Source organism: Pollachius pollachius (assembly GCF_949987615.1).
Source record: "Pollachius pollachius genome assembly, chromosome: 11".
Classification (NCBI taxonomy): Eukaryota; Metazoa; Chordata; class Actinopteri; order Gadiformes; family Gadidae; genus Pollachius; species Pollachius pollachius.
Window position 1 is genome coordinate 11306001 of NC_136944.1, and position 20166 is coordinate 11326166.

Consider the following 20166-nt stretch of genomic DNA (forward strand, 5'->3'; position numbering starts at 1 on the left):
TTTTTCGCTCAGTTCTCCGTCTCATCAGTAGGGCTAGAACTGAGCAAAAACACTACAACCAAACGTGAACACCCCCCCTTTCCGTTTCCGGCTAACGAGCAATGAGTCTTCCAATAGAAATCAATGGGATTTACAAAATGCGCTAAATGTGCAATAAAACACGATAGAAACTGTATTCCGCTACGATACTTGATTCAACCACTCTATTTCATCCTAGACAAACCTCAAAGGGGGCTCAATGTTCAAAATACCAGAAAAAAATAATAGCTCACAGCAACATATTGAAAAACAGAATTATGAACTAGTTCATTTTTTGGAACTGTGAACTTAGTTCAAAATGTTGAGTTATGAACGTTTAACTGAACTAGTTCATTTAAAAATTTGTGAACTGAACTTTGAACTACTTCTCGTATAAAGTGAACTTTCCCAACACTGGCAACAGTATCCTCCTGCGTGCAATCAGTGATGAAAATGCAACGTTACGTTTACGCTAAGCCTGTTTTTTGTTAAAGACCACACCCTCCGCTGGGATTTCAAAAAATTGTGATCTGAGTGCATCCTCCCACCAATCATCCAAAAAATAAATGCCCAATTCCTTCTAATTCTGCCAATCGATTTTTCATCACGCGGAATAGCCTCATAGGGACAGAAACATGGCTCTTATCAAGCCTTGCTGGGGGGAGGAAACGATCGATACCTGAGGAATACAGAGCAATTGTGGAAATGTAGGGGGATGGGTCTTTACAAAATGCAGAATCTGAAAGATTGGCCCATATTATCGGTATCAGATAGGTCACTAAATTCCACAAATTGACCATCTATATATAAACCACTTAATTTGTTTAGACCCCTTGTTCTCTACCCCATACAGCAAACCCAGAATCCAGTTTAGCAGGCAAGGTGGTTCACAAATTGGCGCTGACATGGAGAGTGAGGTCCACCCAAACCCAAAAGACAATTGGATTTGTGCTCTGTTTTGACGGAGAGAATGGCATATCACTGCAGGCTAGAGCCTTGAGGGAAAATGACAAACAGGCCTCTAACTGACACCAGCTACTGTACGGTTCACTCATCCAGTGGACAATTTAGTTAATGTTGGAAGCCCAGTAATAAAACAAATTTGGTAGACTCAATCCTCCCTGTGCCCTGTGCCTCCCAGATAAATTAGTGAATTATACTATCCAGTTTAAGGAAATATTATTTTTCAGCTTTCACCTTCGTTGTTATGTAGAGAGCAGAGAGACTGGTTGATGTTAATGCCCAGATACCCTTACAAACCGTTGCTTGTAAGGGCTGAAGGGACTGGGAGATGTTGCTGGCTTCATCATTGATTCAGAAACACACTCATTGAGAAGATAGAGGACTCATGGAATACTGGCCACTGGATCTGATATGTAGAGCAATAAGTCATCCGCATAAAGGAACACCCTGTCCTCAGTGCCACCTCTCCTGATCCCCGAGAGCAAAGTGTTGGCTTTGAGCGTGATAGATAGGGAGTTTGGAGTAAAATGACATAAATACATCATTACTTTGCTTTAGGTCTGTTGTTAGTGAATCTGAGCTATCGCATATTTCTGGTATTCAACTCAATTACATTTTATTTGTATAGCCCTTAATCACCATTACAGTCTCAAAGAGCTTAACAGGCTCAATATTTATGACACCCCCCTGACCCAAGCCCCAAAAAGGGCAATAAAAAACTCCCTTAATCAGCAAGGAAGAAATCTTGAGGAGGAATGCAGAGTGGGGGATCCCTCCTTCCAGGGATGGTCAGGAGTTCAATGGGTGCCTTATTTGACATACATACATATATATACAGGCAAAACATTAGAAATTGATGATGGCTTGCTGGCCGGTAAACCATAAGGAGAGTCCAGGCATCCAGTCAAAGTCACGCAAAATGCTAGACATAGGCGCAAATTTCGCTGGAGACGAGTACCTACCAGTTTTCATCAAGATTCATTTTGTACCCACCACTTAAAAAAAGTTCATAGCACATATAATTCTTGAGACGGATGCCAACAAATCCACAAATAAATCCACGTACTGCTACTAAGTGGCCTAAGGGTACACATTCTATGTCAACAATTTGCAACAATCGTAACATTGGGATACATTCTAGGATGGGGGAGGGGTGGGTGGGCTCCCTATGTGCCACGTAGTTGTTGATTATTTTTTGTATGAGCTGCCACCCTGGCTTGGACAATGAATGGTATTAATACCAATACTCTTTGGCTGGGATGCAATGATGAGGTATCAGACAATGAAGTCATTTTAACCTGAATACATACGTAAAGTCACCAGACCTGGTTGCTAGTACCATGGGCAGTATCAGAGCGATAACCTGTTGAACTAAATGGATGTGGTAGGCTACACCACGGGATGCATCTGCAGACCACTGCCACATAAATAAACGAGATAAATAGACGCGATATTTATTGCTTAAGATTAGCTGGTGCTGTCGCGAGGTCTTTTGTGTTTTTTGCACTCAAGTGGTTGGCTGTTTTAACTCTTGCAATTGATGATAGCCAAAGCCACCGTGTAGCCTAATTTATCCAGGGTTTGCATTCGTATAGTGTTGGGTATAGTGGAGATGAAGATAGTGGAGTCAGTGGAGTCAGTCTCTTGTTGACACAAAGTGACTTTTGGACATTCTTGCTTTGCTTGAATTCTGGAATAATTGGGGTGGGGAGTGCATGAGTTTTGGTCAGAATGGCTGATGTAGATTGGATGGCTGTGCAACAAATATTAAATAGTTAATTTCCTTTCCTAGCTCCTCTTTGTGTATGTTGGTAGCTTGGTCATGTCATGTCACGTTGTCAACATTGGGTACATGGAGCAGAACATAGTGGGTCATATGGCCAATGCTTTTTGGAAACGCTTTCTTTATAAAACCTGTCAGACATTAGTTTTTTGTATACATTTTATTCAGTAGTAAGCTACATGGGTGTGCCGTCATTCAGAACCTTTCATTACCTGCACTAAAGAGAAAAAAAAGTGTATCCTCATTGTACCCACCACTTCTGAAAATGCACATCCGAAATCGCTCTGTCCCCAGCACATTTCAAACAAAACTGACGCCCATGACGCTAGAAGAGGACGGATAATGATTTAGAAGGGAAAGGTGCATAGTGGAAATGTAGACTGCTGCTTATATAGTAACAGCCAAGACAAGCAAGAACAAAATACTGTCAGAAACAGAAACATTATCATGATCAGACAGACACCGACACACATCATCAACGCATTTGATATCATTCCCGACATCAGCATCGTTTTGGTACCCCTATGTTCCAAACGAAAGGATGTAGGGGTGCTTTTTCAGCTTTGATTTAAATAGCTCGACAGAGTCAGCTTCCCTGATTACAGTTGGTAGACTATTCCATAAATAGGGTGCTCGATGGGCGAACGTGCTGATATCTTTTTAACCTTTGGTAGCGAAAGAAGGCAAGCTCCCGAAGACCGGAGGAGTCGAGAAGGACTATAAGGAATGAAAAGGTCCTTCAGGTAGGATGGTGCTGATCCATGCAGGGCTTTATAGGTTAGCAGTACCACTTTAAAATCCGCTCCGGCAGTTAATGGTAGCCAGTGCAGAGAGGCGAGAATAGGGGTAATGTGATCAAATTTTCTCGTTCTAGTCAATAGTCTAGCTGTAGAATTCTGCACGAGACTTTTCGTGGTGGCATTTCTAGTTATGCTTCTAACATATTGATCATAACAGAGCAGAGGTTCAAACAGGACACCAAGATTTTTGACACAGGCACTCTGCGGGATGACCGAGCCATCCAAACACAGCGAGACTGCCTCAATTTTTCTCTGGTCCTGCTTTGGGATGACAATTATCTGCTCTGTCTTCCCAGTATTAAGCTGCATGAAGTTCTTTGACATCCAACTCTTCACTGCAGCCAGACAGGACTCAACCTTCTGGACCTGGGCTGAGTCCCCTTAATCTACAGGAATAAAGAGTTGGGTGTCATCCGCATAGCAATAGAAGCTGATTCCATAGCCGCGGATAACATCGCCCAAGGGAAGCATATAGATTGCAAAAAGCAATGGACCAAGGACCGACCCTTGTGGAACACCAAGGTGTAGTTTGCAATGCTTCGATCCTGAACCCTCACAGAGAACAAATTGTGTTATATCTGTGAGGTAAGAATCAAGCCAGCGAAGAGCAAAATCCCCGAACCCAACATAGCACTCAAGAGGGGAAAGAAGAATGCTGTGGTCGACCGCAGCACTGAGATCCAGCAACACAGGCAACGGATTAAGTTTAAGCTTAGAGTTAGATATTAGGGCCACTTCACGTAGTTCGGGGGAGTAGCTTCGTTTAAAGGTAGAAACTAATCTGGTTTTAACCAGGTTTCTCAAAGGCCCAGGATGTCTATCTTATTAGCAACAATAAGATCCTAAACCAGAGGCGCTTTAGTTGAAAGCGATCTAATATTCTGAGAACTTCCGATCTATTAATTTCAGAGGGAGTCTGGTTAGGGTTACACTCTGAAGAGGTTAGAGAAATAGTGAGATTTTTACATGTGTATGTCGAAGCCTTCCACTGCAGGTTTTACACCTCGAGACAGCGCGATGCAGCATCACAGTACACATAGGTGCAATGGAAGACTCCAGTGTTTGAACTCTCACAGCAACTGTTTTCCAGTCTCTGTGAGCGCTTAAACATGGAGGCGCCTCAGTGTTAGCATTACGTGCTAAATCACCCTGGCAGACTAGTTCAGTTACTAGTCTGCCAGGTTCAGTGTTACCTGCTAGCAACATAGTTGCTAGCAGGTATACCTGCTAGCAACATAGTTGCTAGCAGGTTTGCTAATCTCCTGCATCCCAGGTGTGAGTGGATGAGTCACGCCTGTTTTTTTTTACATAATTGAGGCGCCTAACCCAGTAGGGTGAAGTCTCTCATCAGCAAGCAGGGCGGCACCATAGAGAGGACCATGTATCTACAAAACCAAAGCCCTGCTCTGAACTATATCATGCCAGCCATTGGTTTAGAGACAGTCATCTACTACAATGCTCATCATTACCCCTGTCAGGTAGAGGGCCAGAGAGAATTAATCAATGCCGACACATCTTTCTGGCAAAGTCACACAGCATAACTATGTTGCATTTTGTGACCTTAGTTTATCTCATCATAGTATCGTTGGTGCCGACATGAACTACAGTTTTGTCGAAACTAGTGTCATGTTTGGTGCCTCTAATCTAACTCTACAGTATACGTGGTCTGACTGCATGCCAGCACCCTAATGACGCGTTTCCACCGGGCGGTGCCTTTAGGCCCAGTACGTTAAGGTCTACTAGTGTAGGTGCGGTTAGGCGCAGCTCAGTTACGGCTCGCGTTTCCAACGCCGACATTACCCTTATGGTAGGGCGGGGTTTAAACCGGATGACCATCGGACCCCACCCACTTTTGGCGGTGAAAACGCGAACCGTTCCGCAACTAATCATACCTAACCGCACGGTGGAACCGCGCCATTAGATTAGCTTCGATGTTGGGAGCCCTCGCCCTGGGTAGGCAAATATCCTTCGCTGGCGTTTCTAGTTTAACTTTACATATAACAGAGTCCCCTATGACTAGCGTTTTTTCCCCCAAAAAAGACTTGCGAGGCGGGCTGCTGCTGTGGGGAAGAGCACATGTTATTGATATCGATTGTGAGGCGGATCTGCTCTTTAACTGTTAGGCCAGGAGGCATCCTGCCTTGCCCCTATGTTCATATAAAGTGCTCCGTGACGTAAGCAAACGACTCTCTGCATCTTTGGTGGATAGAATGTTGTGCTCAGTCTGAAAACCAAGTCTGTCTTTGTAGAGTTCCGGAGTAGGAGCTATGGCATATCGACGATCAATGTCTGCAATCAGAGCCACTAATTCCTGCTGCGTTCTGAGGCGTTTTCTGTTAACAAGAGCAGTATATAAGATAATTATGCCCCTCACATTCGCTGCCGTTTCACCTATAACAGTGAGGGTGAGGTTTCATCAGTTCTGTTAGTCTCAAAAAAGTGGTCAATAGCTTGCGATACAACATTACAAAATTCAGCAGACTCAAGCAAGGTAGGGTCTAGTCTCCAGATGCAAGCCTCTTTCGGTTTAGATCTAAAAAAATAAGTTCAAAGATGGTCCGATATTGTTATAGTAGAGTAATTAGCTGAGGAATAGGGGCACACGATAATTAATTATTACTACTGATGACAGAGATGGTAATAGAGCCTTATCAAAGAAAAAGTTATCAATGTGTTTGTAGGAGTATTTGACATGGGAGAAGAAAGAGTATTGTTTGACTGTAGGGTGCAAAAATCTCAAAGGGTCAATGTAACCATTATTGGTCATAAAAGTGGACAGGGCCTGCGACATCTTTGAGGGTACAGCAGTCCTGGTGCTAGATCTATCTAGATCGGGGTCCATAACACAATTTATATCTTCTCCTAGTATCAAGTTATGGGCATTCAAATCAGGAAGCTCAGACAAAAGATTTTTCTGAATTTAACGTCATCCCAATTATGTGTAGAAACAGGACAACCAGTGTCTGATACAACATGCCTGTTACTATTATGTAGCGACCATTGGGATCTGAGATAGACGTAGTAGGAATGAACTGCACTTTCTTTCCAATTAGCATGGCTGTCCCCCGTGTTTTAATCTCAAATTCATAATGAAACATCTGGCCAATCAATGGTCTAGAGAGTCTCAGTTGGTCAGCCTTAAGTAGGTGTGTTTCTTGTAGGAATAACGCTTAGATTTTTATTTTTCACACTTGTTGATTACGTTACTGTTGTGTTGTCCAATCAAGTACATCTACTAACATTCCGTTGCCGGGGTGGATTTGACAGGAAAGGGCACAGACGGGGGGAAAGAAAAAAATTTAACGGGCAGAGCGCGGGGCACCAAGGCCCCAGTGGCCGATGGGCATAGGATTTTCAGAAAGGCATCACGGCCATCGCCGTCGTGGCCGCCGGTGAAATTCCTGCCCTGGTCACTACATAGTTCGCTAAGTCGGAAGTCACCTGTGGGTAAAAGTCGTTGTAAAAGTGATAGACCTCAATAGAACAGTATATCAATCATCTCCAATGTTTTGCAACATCATATGTCCAGCCACCAAAGATGCCACAAGGCCCAATGAGAATGGCTCCATGATTAAGAACCTGAGCTGAGGAGAACAACTTGGTTCTGACTCATAACCAGGAAATGGCAACACTGTAGTTGTGTTAAGGAAACCCATGAATGCACACAGACACACACCCAGGCAAGCACACACACACAAACATGCAAGCACACACATGAACACTGACAGGCATGCAGGAAGGCACAAACACACACACACACACACACACATACGTATTACGCTTAGACACACACCCACATACAACATGCAAGCACGCACACACACACACATAACAGACACACACACACACACACACCCAGGCACACACACACAAACTCACACAAAGGCGTGCTCATAAAGAAGGGCAGCTGACAGGGCCTCTGTCTCCACTGTGTCTGTGAGGCCAACCCTGTATTGGGGCTCCTCATCCAGAAACACAAACACACACACACACACACACACACAGACACACACACACACACGCACACACACTTTAGCCAAACACATCATTATATCAAACTCACCATAACACACACCCTGGAATCTGAAGCTCCCTGCAAAAAAATCGCACCATCTCCTCACTCTTCACTCTTCAGCTGTGAACATCCCATTAAACATCAACATCCACTCTTCATATGTAGGTTAGAATAGTCCAGTGGTTAGGGTGTTGGTTTCGCAGCCAAAAGGATATGGGTTCAATCCACAATGTCCGCAGTCTACCGCCTGTAGCTTCTTTGCGCAAAAACATGTATCTAACAAAGTTTAACTCAATTTAAGTTATTTGAATAAAAGCACATTTTTAAGAAATTTGCTTTTAACAAAATCATAATAAACACTTAGAAGGGGTTGCGTTGTGATACCCATATTTCTATGGAGCTGGGGCCAGTACATCATTCAGCTGTCTTGCTGTTGCTCATGCTCTTTTATGGTGTTGTGTTGAACGGCCTATGAGCGATCCCAAAGCACTGGTTATAATTTTTGAAAAAGAGAAGCGACTGATTTGCAAAGATTCTTCTTATATGTGTCTTTTCTTTACATATACGGATTGGCATACTACATTTTATTTATTAAGGAGTCAATTTTTTCATTCTTTTTTAGAAACATTACCAGGATTAACAGGAAGAATACAAATTGTTTAAGTTAAATTGAATGTAATTAATAACGAATAGTAACTCACTATATTCTGATTCGATGCCCCGGCCACAGTGCCCAGGCTGCGGTGCCCAGAGGCGGCTCTTCTTTCTGTATTCAATCAACCAGAAACCCCCGAGGAGCCCAGTGGTTCTCTCTGTGTCTCTCTCTCGCTCTCTCTGTCTCTCTCTCCTACTCACTCTCTCTGTGTCTCTCTCTCGCTCTCTCTGTCTCTCTCTCCTACTCACTCTCTCTGTGTGTCTCTCTCTCTCTGTGTCTCTCTCTCTCTCACTCTCTCTGTGTCTCTCTCCTACTTACTCTCTCTGTGTCTCTCTCTCCTACTCACTCTCTGTGTGTCTCACTCTCTCTGTGTCTCTCTCTCCTACTCACTCTCTCTGTGTCTCTCTCTCCTACTGACTCTCTCTGTGTCTCTCTCTCCTACTCACTGTCTCTGTGTCTCTCTCTCCTTCTCTCTCTCTGAGTCTCTCTGGAAGTTTAATTGGTTTTATTGCTGTGACGGACAGTGCTGTTAGCCAATCAGAGGTGATACATTTGCATGTCATGAATATTTATGAGTAAGAGCCAAAATCGTGTCGTTCCTCCCCGCCCTCCTCCTCCACCCCACTAGAACAATGTGAAACAGGAGCACTAGAATTTTTTTTTCACCAAAACCAACTCACAGAGCATTCATTGCTACTAGCAAAATTATTGAAAAAACGATGCCATTACACCATTAAGGTATATCTGACATTGCATCAACGTTGTTTGGTGCATATACATACAAACACACACACACACACACACGCACACACACACACACACAAACACAAAGCAGGCATGATTTCCTCGTAGCCTCGCCCATCTTGCGAAAGCATGCCAATTGCTTGCTCTGGTATTGCTGGGCTGATTATTTGGATAAAGACGTGTGTAGCTGAATGAGTTGAGAGTCGAACATGTCTTATTTCTACTCGCTATATTAACGTTGATGGGCAAATTCAGGCTAGTTACAAAACTTTCACTGCAAGTGTATACTTGTACACTACAGACGAGGTCCTCTTTAATGTCTAAACTGGCCTACTTAATTAATATCTTTAACTTTGTAGTAGCCACTACACAATAAGAGGATTTTAATACAATTTTGTTTCATCATAAATATGCAAATGAGTGACCTTATTTAGATTTTTTTTACTCTTCGTCGAAAAAAGCCAGGGGCAGCAGGTGCCCATTGACGCCATTCGTTTGAGTTTGTTTAAGTTAAAGGAGCGGAAATCATTTGTAAAAGGAAGTTATTTTTCAGTTCACCGTTATGCTGTTAAGCTGTGTGAAGCGTGTTAAATCGGGTAGGATATGCTCATTCAAAGTTGTAACTTTGCCACTTTGGCACCTCTGTCTAAATTGTAAATAGTATTCGGAAGGTTATGCCTCCGTAAATTTCTTTGGAAATATTTGTTTATTAGTGATGTCCACCGTGGCAACTTCTCTTTTTTTAGACTGATTTCGTATGGACCTTTTCCAGCTCTATAGACAATGTAGGTCTACACAATGGCATTGTTGCATCGATACCTTCTCAATTTCAGGGTTTTGCTTCTCAACATCCTGAATCACATGATTTTTAGGAGTGACTTCCCATCAGAACATCCTATAGGCATAGGCCTACTAGATTAACAGTCCAATCCAAATACCTAAGGCTCTTCTGCTAAAGGCCTATGTACTGATAAAAAGCTGGATACAATATTATACTTTTTTGTTGTATTTTGTAATAATGAGGCCCTTCTTGTGTGTTTCAGCGCTAAAGCGGTCGTTTGAGGTGGAGGAGGCAGACTCATCCACTCACACTTCGCCCCTGACCCGCCGCACCACCAACCCTCTGCGCTCGTCCAACTCCTCCATGTCCAGCCAGCGGAGCTACGACCTCGGCTCCCGCAACTCAGACTACTCTTCTTCCAGAACTTCCCCTTCCGAGCCCTCCAATCCCCGCTCCCCAAAGACGGGCATTAGGCGCATCGACCTATCGGGAGGCCGGAACCCCGATGCTGCCTCCAGCCGACGCACGGAGATCTCCATCGAGGTCTCCTCCAAGCAGGTCGACAGCTCCCCCAGTGCCGGGATCGCCCGCTTCGGCCTCAAGCGCCCTGAGGTAGGCCTGAACAGTCGGAGTAACCCCCCGGAGAGCGGCTCCTCCGGGCCCCTCCCAAGCTCCCTCCAAAGGCGGGCAGAGTTGAGTTTGACACGCCCCCAGGAGCCCCCCGCACCCCCAAGGAGGACGGACTCCCAGCCCTCCACGGCGGCCTGCAGCACCCGGATCCCCGAGCCCCCCCAGCAGAAGAGGCCGGAGCCTGCCACGCCCAGCCCCACGGAGGTGAGCTCCAGGAGGCCAGAGATGCCTGTGTTCAGGCAGCAGGATCCGCTGTTGCTGGAGAACAACAGCGACAGCAACCAGGGCGGCAGCCATCCACCCCCAGGGCCGAGCAGCCCCCCTCCCGCCGTGGCAGAGCCCCGGGGGGAGGGGGCTCAGCTCCCCGTCTCCCAGACCCACTCCTCCAGACCTGCAGAGAGTGAGTACCTGTCCCCGTTGGGCCTTTGCTTTTTCCATTTTTGTTTTGTAGTTTGTTATTGTTTGATGGTGGCTTGGTCTGAAATACACTGCATTCGCCGCCGCTTCGTAAATGCCATCTGAGGAAACTAAAGTGGGTTATGTACAAATAAAGGTAAAGGGGAGAATAGTTTATTTTATACAACTTGCATGTACTGAATGTTTGGTTAGGGCTGTGTTCAGAGATTCTTATCTCTAATGTAAATAATCATTTTTGTAGATTGATGTGTCTGCATTAGTGCTCCGAACACCACAATAACACTTCTGATTCCAATGCATTCGTGCACACATTTATGCAACATGTCCCGCTTAACAAACGTATTTGCCTGTGATATCTCATTTTCCATTCTTGCTTTGACACACTCATTTTTTTTTTTTTCACACTCGGTTCAGTTTTTACAATGCATTGGATTCAATTATGTGACAGCAAATGCCTTTTGGCTCTTATATAATGCAATGTAATATTGACTGAATGATGGTATTATCACTTGAATTATATTCTTTGACTTCATAATATTTTGTTCAGATCCAGAATAATTATATAAGCACACTTTGAACACTAAGCTTTAAGCACACTCCTCACCTTTTCCTTGTCTGAAATAAGCAGCCCGGAAATGAATATGAAGAGGGGTATTAATGACACCTGGTGGTGAAGTTGTTAATTCCGCTCTCATTGCATTTCTGCTGCTTTGAAAACTTCTGAACAGCACGATTTATATTCTGCAATCCCTCATGTATTTATGAGGGAGTTAAAGTTCTATACAAGGTGGAAATCAAGTCTACTTGTGAGGCTTTCTGTGAATGTAGGCCTGCCTGGGAAGAATTGCAGCAACGGCCTGAGGTTGGCTATAATGAAGAGACACGTACAGTGTTAGCAAGATGCCAGCGGCCAAGCATTAGCTCATCAGATTCTCCAGCATGGGTTGGAAAAACAAAGTGGTGATCATGGAGGGGCTCCATGATATACTGTGCATTCTGCAGCGGTCATTATACACTGCCTTTTGTCCAGCACTGTGTTTTCAGACAATGTCTTTGTAAACAGATATTCCTTTTGATTTGTTTTAAATTGAGACATAATTTAGCCCATGTTGGACGTCGCCGTGTTGCTCATTTCATGTGGTCAATCAACGATGACATAATGCCTGGGCACTTTCATGAATATGTGACACTTGAAATGTCGAGCAAGGATGAGGTAAACCAAGTATAAATGCGCTGGCTCTCACTAACGACCCCGTTTGTTGCTTTTGAGCCCCGGCCACTGTTGACTAACCTGCAAAACATGTGGCGGTCAGCCCACGCCAGTGCTCCTAAACCCAGCTCCTCCCCTTAGCCCAGTGGTCTCCTGGAAGCCCACTGCCATACGGATTGGTTCTGACAACCTCAACCAAGAAATGAGTTATAAGTCAAACTGTGGTAATGTGCCGCAATCTTGGGACGGCGAGTCACATTTGGAATCAGCAGGGGAGGTCAGGGCATCCCAAGGTCTTTCCATTCCATTACCCACCTTTGGGGAGATGTACCATGCCCCCCTTCCCAGAAACAAATTGTTATTTTTGATTCAGTTAAGGGTCATGACCCATAGTTTCTTAAAGAACACTTCACGACACATAGTAATGGTCAAGTTCATGCAAACCTTTATTGCACTTCAATGCAATGACTGAGTTATTTAGCATCAGTATTTCTCCTGAACGGCAGTTATCTTTTGGTTGAACACACAGGGAAGGTACGTTTTGCAGGAGGCTGCTCTAATTTTCTGGCAACGCTTCTCCATGTTTGCAATGCTTCACTAGAAACAGGCGTAGCTTTCTAAACTTAACAACTTTATACTCTGTGTAATGTAGCTATGGCTTTTATATATCGCATGCATTCGACTGTATGCATGTATTATGTGAGATGTATGTGTTTATTTAACCAGAATTACAATGTTGGTCCGTCTGTAAGCAAAAACAAAGTCTCTTGAGGAAAGTGGTTAGGGTTTAAAAGAAAGTGTGTGAATATAGTCACAAAGATCCTGATGGTGCAGAATGATGGTGAGTTGGGTTATCTTACCTGTTGAATGACATGTTCAACATGTATCAAACCTTTATTATCATGCTGTCCAGTTGGAGCAGAGTCCTGGTGCGGACCGTTGTGACTGAACAGCATGGTTCCTCCATGTGAAGAGTCGTGTGCCAGCCAGAACAGAGCATGAAGGAAAAATTAGGGGCTTCTAACTTACCATCAGGGTGGAACCACAAGCTAGGCTCCAAGGGTGCACAGCTGATCTTAGACTGTCTTCTCAAGTGTGGGCACTATTCTGCAGTATAGCCACATCACCAAGTGAGAGGACTGGTACTAGTCAGGTTGCACGGGCTTTAAAATGTAGGCCTTCTAAGGCCATCAGGGAAGGTTTAAATGCAGCTTGTTTAGCAGCAGAGTCTGCTTATACATTAACCTGGGAATCATAATGCATTTCTGTGTTCTAAACATTAGCCAATAGCCAATAGCCAAGTCAGAAACGTAGAAGCAAGTTTTAATGGTCATTAGTATGACCTTCATTTAAGACAAAAGACATGGAGATGAACAATGGTCTAGCAATTCTAGAGTAGGGTGATGCTCAGAGCTTAAAGGGTAATTCCGGTGTAAAATGGATTTCGGATATGTTTTGTATGATAACGAGTTGAAACGTTCGTTTTGGAGCACAAAAACCGCATGTAGACGCTTTCTTCAGTTGGCTGTTTTTAGCGGATTCTATTAAAACGCTATAAACTTGGAACGATGGGGGCACTGGTTATGGTAAAAACTAAATCGCTATTTTAAACCACTTTAAAGGCTAAAAGTAGCCCGACACTTCTTTGGTAGTATAATAAGTGTCTTAACATATAAAACGAGGCATTGAGAACTTTGTAAGTGTACAGATTGTTTATTAAAAAGGACATTTTATACAAACAATACCATGAGTAGATCACGCGTCGACGCCATTTTGTTTTTAAGACTCGATAGGTAGATTGAAGAACACAGAGATTGTGACATCCGTCAGCCACACGCAAACTCTGTGTTCCCTGTATTATATGTGAGCCTTGAATGTTAATTTTGTGGTATCTACCTATTTCACACACGTCGGTGTCATGTGAAGTTGTCTGCACTGTTTGTATATTTTGTGTTTATTTGTTGTCTTTATGCACTATTATGTTATCATGTTATTATGTTATATGTTATATGTTGTGTGGTAAATATATTTATAGCACATTTGGAGTATGGGGAAACAATTTTGGTCCTCTATGTAACTTGTTGCATGGTCGGTCTGACAATAAAGTGCATCTGAATAAATTAGAATTTATTCAGATGTACATTCAAAAGTTCCATAATTACATTTAAAATGGAAACTCATATATTACATAGATTCATTACACCCATAGTGGATTATTTCAAGCCTTTATTTATATTTATCTTGATGATTATGGCTTACAGCTCATGAAAACCCCAAATTCTGTATCTGAGAAAATGTGAATATTGTGAAAAAATGCAATATTTTATACTCAAGATGTCACACTCTAATCAGCTTATTTCCACAGAATACCTGCAAAGGTTTCATGAGCCTTTAAATGGTCTCTCAGTCTGGTTCAGATGGCTTCACAATCGTGGGTAAGACTGCTGACTTGACAGTACAGACAACCTCCAAAAAGAGGCCAAGCCTCAAAAGGTTATCGTTAAAGAAGCTGGCTGTTTACAGAGAGCTGTATCCCATCATATTCATAGAAAGTTGAGAAGAAGCAGAAAGTGTGTTAGAAAACGGTTCACAAGCAACAGGGATAACAGCTGCCCTGAGAGGATTGTCAAGCAAAGACCATTCAAAATTGTCTGGGAGCTTCACAAGGAGTGAGGCAGGAGGCAGTGAGTCAAGAACTCCCACACACTGTGCATCTCAGTCAGATGTCATTTGCAAATAAATTAAAAAAATAAGAAACCAGGAATGGCACTGAAGGGAATTCAGCTTATTATTCTCTCTGATTTATTTAAGTCATCGTTTATGTAGATATATATGATGAAGATGTATACCAGCCTAGTGTTTTGTGTACACTGCTGCATCCCTCATAATAACCAACAGATGGAGAGAGAGAGCAAGGGAGCTAGAGAGAGCGAGGGAGCTAGAGAGAGCGAGAGATCACATTGTATATACTGCATGATGATGACATGTTGATGGAAGACCAGGCATACAAAGACAACATTTCTCTGTGCTGATTCTGCTCTCCCAAACATTTCACATGAACACCATAGTTTAACTAGCGGACTATTGGGAGCTCCCTGTGAAGGGGATCCAAAAGACTGGTAACCGTTTCAACTCAATGGGAAAATTTGTATTTCATTCTTCTTCTATAAAGTTCATACATCATTTTCTTCGGTTGGTTAGAATCTACGTGGCTAGCTCAACTCCAAATTATAAAGTTGTAGAGGTACCATAAACTACTGCAGGGTGGCCATTCAATTTCTGCCCTCAATGTGCCAAATATGGATCGCGTATTCTGCTGGTTGCAAAAAAATGTCAAGCAATGGCAGTGCCCATAATGTGAAATCGAATACGCCATTGGGTGACTTCTGTAAGCCATTGGGTTACGTCATGACCGCTTCTTCTATCATTTTTATAGTCAATGATTCCCCCCAGCATCATGTCCCCCGATTCCCCAACTTATCCTTTCTGAGTTGACAGGTACAACTCCTATCATCGCTCATGTCATGGACTCATGCCAGTGCTATTCACCAGGGCGCTGTGTGTTATGCATGCCCTTGGGCACAGCTAACATCCTTCAGGTGGCCGGCAAAGCCAACAGCTTCTGCTGTCCACCATCTTGGCTGTCTCTGAACCCAATAAACTCAGTCAAGGATATCTCTGTCATCACAATCAACCCACCCATCAACACCCACCACCGGCTGCTTGAACCGAAGAGTTGGGCGCAACCTAAAGTCTGTGTCCTCAGTGGTGCTCTTGTACGTAACTCTGTGTTCTTGTATTTGACTCGGCTTAAGAGCCGAGTGCTGTTGGATCGACCAGCAGCTCCAGTTTGGAGCTGCAGGGCTTACGTGTAAGTGAGCAAGGGAAGCCTGGTGGCCTCTGGGGGGTGGGGGGGGAGGGGGCTTTGGAAAACAGCCTAGGTGATCACACCACAGAGGGGGATAGAGAGAGTGGCTGACTGGCTGGGATATGGGGAGCATTGATGGAAAGACTCTTAATTTAAACGGTGTTTTGATACTGCTCCTTTGTAAACACGAACTCATAAAAACAATGGAACTTGCGACAAAATCAGCAGCTCATGCATTTGATTTAGTTGTTTAATCTTTCAACTTTTTAATCATTGTTTTACATCGCAGACAAAATAACCTTTTTCAGTGGGTGGCTCAAGATCACACTTTTTAGTCCCTCAACTTGGCATGGTTGTTGCGTTCAATTTCCTACCTTCAGTGTAGTGGTGTTTGAGGCCCAGCAAAGTCTTTCTGAAGGCATCACTCAGCAAGATGGCAAACTGCCTTCCTCCCTGCTAATTTGAAGGCTGAACTCATGAGTATTACACCACTAAGGGATCTATAGGTTAAACAATCTCTTTGACCTTTGGTCAGGAAAGCGTAGTGGCTAGGGTGTTCGATCTCCAGACAAAAGGTCCTGGGTCATATACCCCACACCTAACTACCTACCAACCTACCTGCTCCTATTGACCTGAATCTGAATTAGATTCCAACTTTATATGAAAGGGTTTGCTTTCATACATGACTAAATATCTGAGGTAATAGTAATATGTAAGGGTTCTCTATGACTTCACCCATACATTGAAGTACGTCCCCCAACTGCCACAGGGATTTCAGACAGCCTCGACACACAGCTCCAGAGAAACCTCCCTTCCAAGGTCCCAAGGCCTGGTAAGCCCCAGGCGTCGGTTGATCCACGCAGCAGTCTCCTCGCTAAACACAGGGCTTTTACTGCTCTGTTGAGGAAACGGTTCAGAGAGCAGCGAGATGAAAAGGGAAGTAGAACACAATGACAGGGCTTTTTTCTTGGTTTTCCTACATTGTAAAACACACCTAGTACAGCCGGTTTGAGTCTGGTGGGAGTCTGCCTCCAGGTTGGCCATCATGGTGATGCTGGAATGAGAGGGATGTTGAGGGAGGCCCCCTCCACATCTCCTGGGGCTATGGCCAGGGTCAAGCCAGGTAATTGGGGTTTGCACGTGCCCAGGCGCGTCCACACTTTAAACGTTGTTCTCCTCCTATTTCATGCCTTGTCCAATTTGTGTATTGTTATTCTATCAACCTCTCCTCTCTTCCTCACATCTGGATAAAGTTATTGTGCGTGTGTGTCACTGACACACACTCTACCTCCATCTCTCCAGCTAATCATTCCATCTTGTTCTTCTGCCACTCTTTTTTTTTATTTTCAATTTGAATAATTTAGTTGGCCTCACTTAATTATGTTGTGTACATAAAGGGTAGGAGGGAATGTTTTGGGGAAGGCAGAGGGAGGGTTGGGTTCTGGTGTCTAAAGGAAGTGGGTGTGTCCTGTTGCTGTGGGTCCTCTGTCACATGACATTGGTGGGCGGGAGGAAGCAGGCTGTGGGCTTTGGGAGAGCAGTCGACTCTGGTCTCTCGCATCGGAGAGCTGTGCTTCTGCCGGGGACGACGCACACACACACGCCATACGGTGAGCATTCCTCTACACACCGGGATGAATATGTGGGTGTGTTGTTATTGTGTTTGTGTGGGTGCCCGATTGAGTTTGATGGTTGAGGGAAAGGTAGAAAGTCACGTCATGTTCTTTTAAGTATTAGTTTTTTGCTTGTTTTCATGTTCAGCAGACCGTCTTAGTTTCCAGTCTTCAGTTATGTGTTCATCCACTCGGATCAGGTTTGGTGAGCACACAGTTCATGTGTTATTTGTATACCTCGCCTTACTGATATTTAAGAAGCTATGAAAAAGAGCCTGAGGGCTTAGCAAACTAATATGCAATAAGCAAAGGAATTGGCAAATGATTGCTTGTGTGTGTGTGTGTGTGTGTGTGTGTGTGTGTGTGTGTGTGTGTGTGTGTGTGTGTGTGTGTGTGTGATACACTATGCTCAGGTTTTGCGCATACTAATATTTTTAGTATTTGTGCAGAAAAAAAGCTTTCCAGTTTATGTCATAATCCGTTTCACTTCAATTTACACACATTAGCAGTGAGTCTACAGGGCTCTCACAATGACCATGCAGAATGTAGGCAGCAGTGAATGGAGAATCACTGTGTTCGGTTAGCTTATGTAGCTAAATACACACTACATTGTGCATTGATTGTTTATTTTTTATAGATGATAGTGTTGGAAAAGTGCCATTTTTATTTGTCTTGCATTCATATAAGGAATACTGGGTCAAATGACTATCAACTCAAGTATCAAGGCCGGTGGATGCCCCGGTGGTTTACTGGGTGGAGCGCGTACCATTAAGGCTCAGTCCTTACCGCGCCTGGGGTTTGATTCCTGCCCTTGGTCCTTTGCTGCATGTCCTCCCCTCTCTCTCTCCCATACCTCCTGTCTAACTCTACATGAATAAAGCATAAAAATGTGAAAAAAAATATATACATATTTTTTAATTTGAACAGATTTTTTTATTTGAAAGAAAAGTACAATTATTGCTTTTCAACCAATGAATCAACTTCAAGTTAGTGAAGCTTGGTGAAATCCATCCCTCTTTATATATTTTTTAAAAACATTTAGAGTCAGATTTGTATGAGAAGATGGATGTACTTAATTAATCTCAAATGGGAAATTAGGCACTGCTGTGTGTTAGACTGAGATTACCAAAAGCCTTTATGTTTGCGTACGTCCGTGCGTGCGTGCATGTGTGCCTGTGTGCCTGCATGCGTGCGTAGCCCTGATTTAAGACAACCTGTGTGTTGTGTGGGGCAAACCTTTTTAATCCAAACCAATCCAAATCCAAAAATCCCTTGAGAGAATCCAACCAGATACCGCATCCATGGCAACCAATCAACCTTCACCTTCACCAGCCGCCCCTGTGATCCCTCGAGTCTCACTCTGACTCTCAACCTTTCTTCTCCTTGTTCCTCTTATGTGCACACACATTGTTAGTGGAAAATAGCTCTTTTGTGGCTCTTTCTTGTGTTTTCCCAACGAGGGCAGGCACAGTGGCCTTTCACCAGCTGTGCACGGGACATTGAAAAGGTCAGCATTTGTGCGTGTGTGCAAGCTTTGCATTGTTAATCGCAGACTTTGAAAAGCAAAGTATTTCACTGATGTTGTCGCAGTTCTACAGCACTCTACTGATTAGCTGTTACGGTAAGAGTTTGGGTATCGCTCACCAAGAAATTCCACCTATGAGTTTGAAAATAAATATGATCAGTTGTGACAGTCGTGAAAGTATAAGAAAGAGCAAATACATTGGGATTCTTAGAAAAAACCCACGTCACAATTGCTTGGGGTAGGTTTGCAGGCAATAGGAAACTACCACTCTGGAAAGCATGTATAGCCAGAAGAAGCAGACTTCTTGTATTTAGTATATTGAGTATATCCCCCATCTTACAACTTCATAAAAAAGTTGGGGGGCTTTCCCATCCTTTTATTATTGTTTATCAACCCTTTTATTAATGCCATATTTGTTGTGGTTTCGGGTTTTCTTTTGTGGTTTTTACAATATCTGCAATCTGCACGTCGTGTGGATATCAGGTGTATGCTGACCTGCTGTTAAACAAAGCAGTCTTGTATTATAACAGTAGATTGCTGACTGTACAGAAAAGCGGTTTGCTGATACCAATCACTGAACTTTTCATGTTTGAGGTGAAAGGGAACCTTGAACTGCCTCTTTATACATTTGTGTCTAGAGATGGTTTATTCTTTACATAATAATAACGATTTATAAAGTATAGCTATGGATGTATGAGAAAGTCATCCACCCTCAACTCTTGGTGGTTTTATTACTAGAAGTAATGAGTCATTTGTGTTTTTCGTTTTTTTACTTGCTGTGGTCCAACCAAAAGCAGGAAATCCTAATAACACAGGAAGTGATGATTTTAGCACTTGGGTAAATTGACCTCTATGAGAACCAGCAGCAAGATAACTTTCCTTGTTGTTGTTTTCCACACGCCCCTTCACACTGCCCTTCTGCTACATTCTTTTTGTTTTCATTAGGGTGCCGTTGGTTACCTCTTGTCCAGTGTAGGTGGGTCAATCACTTCATAAATTCTTCTCTTGAAGAAGACACTCTTAATAGAGGGTATTTCAGTCTTGCAGCGTTGCACCGTGTGTGCCAGATAGAAAAGGCTTCCCTTGGTTGCAGCACCAAGCCCCCCTGGTTCCACTGAGCAGCAAATACTGGGCCAATGAAGGG

General features: G+C 43.5%; 1 protein-coding gene across 4 annotated transcripts in view; it reads left to right on the forward strand.

Moving 5' to 3' along the window:
- septin9a (septin 9a) overlaps nucleotides 1-20166 on the forward strand; it is a 72224-nt gene that overhangs the window by 28696 nt on the left and 23362 nt on the right. For 3 of the 4 annotated variants that reach the window (XM_079746067.1, XM_079746069.1, XM_079746068.1), the window contains one exon: nucleotides 10022-10789. In XM_079746067.1, the coding sequence (XP_079602193.1) occupies nucleotides 10022-10789 (768 nt within the window). Of the gene's footprint in view, nucleotides 1-10021; nucleotides 10790-17427; nucleotides 17495-20166 lie in introns of those variants that run through there. The other variant, XM_079746070.1, reaches the window with a different exon arrangement.